This window comes from Nicotiana tomentosiformis, chromosome 3, assembly GCF_000390325.3.
Source record: "Nicotiana tomentosiformis chromosome 3, ASM39032v3, whole genome shotgun sequence".
Classification (NCBI taxonomy): Eukaryota; Viridiplantae; Streptophyta; class Magnoliopsida; order Solanales; family Solanaceae; genus Nicotiana; species Nicotiana tomentosiformis.
The window spans coordinates 113,155,111-113,158,596 of record NC_090814.1 but is presented as its reverse complement, the minus strand read 5'-3'; the positions used below and the strand labels follow the sequence as shown (position 1 = coordinate 113,158,596).

The 3,486-nt window shown below is 43.1% G+C and overlaps 1 protein-coding gene across 1 annotated transcript; it reads left to right on the top strand.

Annotated features, from left to right (window-relative positions):
* Positions 1 to 1,080: 1,080 nt before the first annotated feature.
* LOC138908350 (uncharacterized) lies at positions 1,081 to 3,241 on the top strand. The gene is made up of 4 exons (XM_070199011.1): positions 1,081 to 1,272; positions 1,449 to 1,723; positions 1,774 to 2,246; positions 2,643 to 3,241. Exons 1-4 carry the CDS (start codon positions 1,081 to 1,083, stop codon positions 3,239 to 3,241), a joined length of 1,539 nt encoding a protein of 512 aa, XP_070055112.1.
* Positions 3,242 to 3,486: the final 245 nt, after the last annotated feature.

Below are 3,486 nucleotides of genomic sequence, written 5' to 3'. Positions count from 1 at the left end.
TTGAAAGATTATATTGTTGGAACGGGTTGCACGCATCAACGGATTTTATTCTAAGTTTATATTGTTGGAGTGAGTTGCACGCCGCAACGGAAATTAATTGAAGGTTTATGACTGCTGAATTGACCTCAATTATTGATATGATTTACCGGTCTTACTTCTTTTTCTGCTATTATTATTATTATTATTATTATTATTATTATTATTATTATTATTATTATTATTATTATTATTATTATTATTATTATTATTATTATTATTATTATTATTATTATTATTATTATTATTATTACTATTATTGCGTACAGGTTAATGTAAGCGACATGCCTTAGCCTCGTCACTACTTCGTCGAGGTTAGGCTCGGCACTTACATAGTACATGGGGTCGTACTCATACTACACTCTACACTTCTTGTGCAGATACAGGAGTTGGTCCCAGCGGCGTACTGTAGAATTGCTCGGATTTAGCTATCAGAGGAGACTTGAGGTATAGTTGCACATCGTTCGCAGCTCTGAATCCCCTTCTACTTTATCTTAGCTGCATGCTTTCTTTCAGACAACTTTATTTTTATTCAGACCCTTGTTTGTATTATTCTAGAAGCTCGTGCACTTGTGACTCCAGTTTTGGGATGATATTTATACATCGTATTTATTTTGGTTTGTTCACTTAAATTCAAATATTATTCTAGTTGTTGGTATACGTTACTATTTAATTAAGGTAAATTTTAAAAATGGTTTAAATTTTTCTAACGTTGGCTTGCCTAGCAAGTAAAATGTTAGGTGTCATCACGGTCCCGAAGGTAGGAATTTCGGGTCGTGAAAAGTTGGTATCAGAGTACTAGGTTACGTAGGTCTCACGAGTCACAAGCAAGCCTAGTAGAGTCTGAAAGATCAGTACAGAGACGTCTGTACTTATCTTCTAGAGGCTATGAAATTTAGGAACAATATTACTTCTTTCTTATTCTGTCGTACGATTTTATTCTATCATCGATGATTGAACCATTCTATTCTTATTTTCTCGCAGATGGTGAGAACACGTAATACATCTACTGACGGACATGGACTAGAGCCCCCGATAGCAACTATGACTATGGGTAGTGCCAGAGGCCGAGGTAGAGGCAGAGCCCAGCCTCGAGGGCGAGCAACAGCACCTGTTGTGGAGCCTCAGGTGGATTTCGAAGCGGAGGTTCCAGCTCAGACTGTACCTGTTGGACCACTCCAGGTTCTAGAAGGATTCATAGCTACTCCAGTACTTCAGAATGCTCTAGTCCGTTTGGTGAGCCTAATGGAGGGTGTGGCCCAGAATGGTACATTTCCAGTGGCACCAGCTGTCTCACAGGCTGGGGGAGGAGCACAAACTCCAACTACTCCCGCTCCGGAACATATGGCTCCCCAGTATCAGGCTCCAGCAGTCCTGCCAGTTAGGATAGTTCTGCCAGTTGTTACGCACAGGCCAGTGATAGGCCCGCCATGTCTTCTGAGACCTTATTGAGATTGGACAAGTTTACTAAGTTCTTTCCAGTTCACTTCAGTGGTACACCTACTGAGGACCCACAGGATTATCTTGACCGCTGCTATGAGGTGCTGCAGAACATGGGAATAGTTGAAAGCAGCGGGGTCAATTTTATTGTGTTTCAGATGACTGGTTCCGCTAAGAGGTGGTGGAGAGATTATATATTTACTAGACCAGCAGATTCGCCTGCATTTCCTGCGAGCAGTTCTCACAGGTATTTCTGGAGAAGTTTGTTCCTATTACACTAAGAGAGGAATAACGCAGGCAGTTTGAGCATCTCCAGCAGGTTAGTATGACTGTTACCCAGTATGAGACCAGATTTGTGGACTTAGCATGTCATGTCATCGTCTTGCTTCCTACTGAAAAGGAGAGAGTGGGGAGATTCATTGATGGACTCACTTATACTATCAGACTTCAGATGGCCAAGGAGATAGGGAGTGATATTTCCTTCCAGACACCTGTGAATATTGCTAGGCAAATCAAGTTAGTTCATGCTCAGGAGAGAGGGCTAGTGTCAGATAAGAGGCCCCGTCATTACGGGAATTTCAGAGGCGTCTCACCTGGAGGCAGGAGTACTTATGGTAGGGATCATCCTCCCAGGCCATTTTATTTAGCACTTCAGGCTTCTCACGGTGCTTCAGGGAGTCACAGTCCTATTGTGCCTTACTCTTGGAAGCCAGCATTTAGTACACATTCAGCTCTTATCAGTGCACTACCACTCCAGATTCATTATAGCGGTTATCCGGCCCGTTCGGATCAGCTTCAGCTTCAGCAACCACAACAACAGGATGGGTGTTATGAGTATGGGAATATTGGTCACATCAGGAGGTGTTGCCCTAGGTTGTCGAGCAACAGATCTCACCATGATTCTCGTGCCATCATACCGGCACCGGTTGCTCCATCACCCGCCCGGCCAGCTAGGTGCAGGGGTCAGACAACTAGAGGTGAAGGTCGGGTTGTTAGAGGTGGAGGCTAGCCAGTTAGGGGCCGTCCTAGAGATACAGCTCCGAGTGGCAGGGCCCATCCCCGATTTTATGCTTTTCCAGCTAGGCCTGAGGCCGAGTTATCCGATGCCGTGATCACAGGTATTGTTCCAGTTTGCCATAGAGATGCCTCACTTCTATTTGATCCAGGATCTACTTATTCCTATGTGTCCTCATACTTTAATTCATATTTGGTTGTGCCTCGTGATTCTCTGAGTGCTTCTGAGTGTGTGTCCACACCGATAGGAGATTCTATTAGTGTAGATCATGCATATCGTTCATGTGTGGTTACTATTGGGAGTCTTGAGACTAGCATAGATCTTCTACTTCTTGATATGGTAGATTTTGATATCATCTTGGGTATGGATTGGCTGTCACCTTATCATGCTATATTGGATTGTCACGCTAAAACTGTGACTTTATCCATGCCGGTGTTACCTAGAATAGAGTGGAAAGGGACTCTTGGCCATTCCACCAATAAGGTTATCTCTTACGTGAAAGATCGGCGTATGGTCGAGAAGAGGTGTCTAGCTTATTTGGCTTATATTCGTGATCCCAGTGTGGATGTTCCTTCTGTTGATTCAGTCCCAGTTGTCCGTAAGTTTCCAAATATATTTCCTGTAGATTTTTTGGGGATGCCACCGGATAGAGATATTGACTTCTATATTGATTTGTCTCCAGGCACACAACCCATTTCTATTCTATCATACCGTATGGCCTCGCCGGTACTGGAAGAATTGAAGGAGTAATTACAAGACTTGCTTGACCAGAGATTCATTTGACCTAGCGTCTCGCCCTGGGGTGCACCAGTGTTATTTTTAAAGAAGAAAGATGGTTCAATGCAGATGTGTATAGATTATTCGCAGTTGAACAAGGCTACTATCAAGAACAAGCATCACTTGCCAAGAATTGATGGCTTATTCGATCAGCTTCAGGGTGCCAAGGCGTTTTCAAAGATCGATTTAAGGTCTGGTTACCATCAATTTAAGATTAG

Excerpts from the sequence above, each read along its gene's own strand:
- LOC138908350 (XM_070199011.1), top strand. The coding sequence starts at position 1,081 with ATGACTATGGGTAGTGCCAGAGGCCGAGGTAGAGGCAGAGCCCAGCCT. Across the intron at positions 1,273-1,448 it reads AGAATGCTCTAGTCCGTTTG|GCCAGTGATAGGCCCGCCAT; the intron begins GTGAGCCTAATG and ends TGTTACGCACAG. Across the intron at positions 2,247-2,642 it reads ACTCCAGATTCATTATAGCG|GATCTACTTATTCCTATGTG; the intron begins GTTATCCGGCCC and ends TATTTGATCCAG.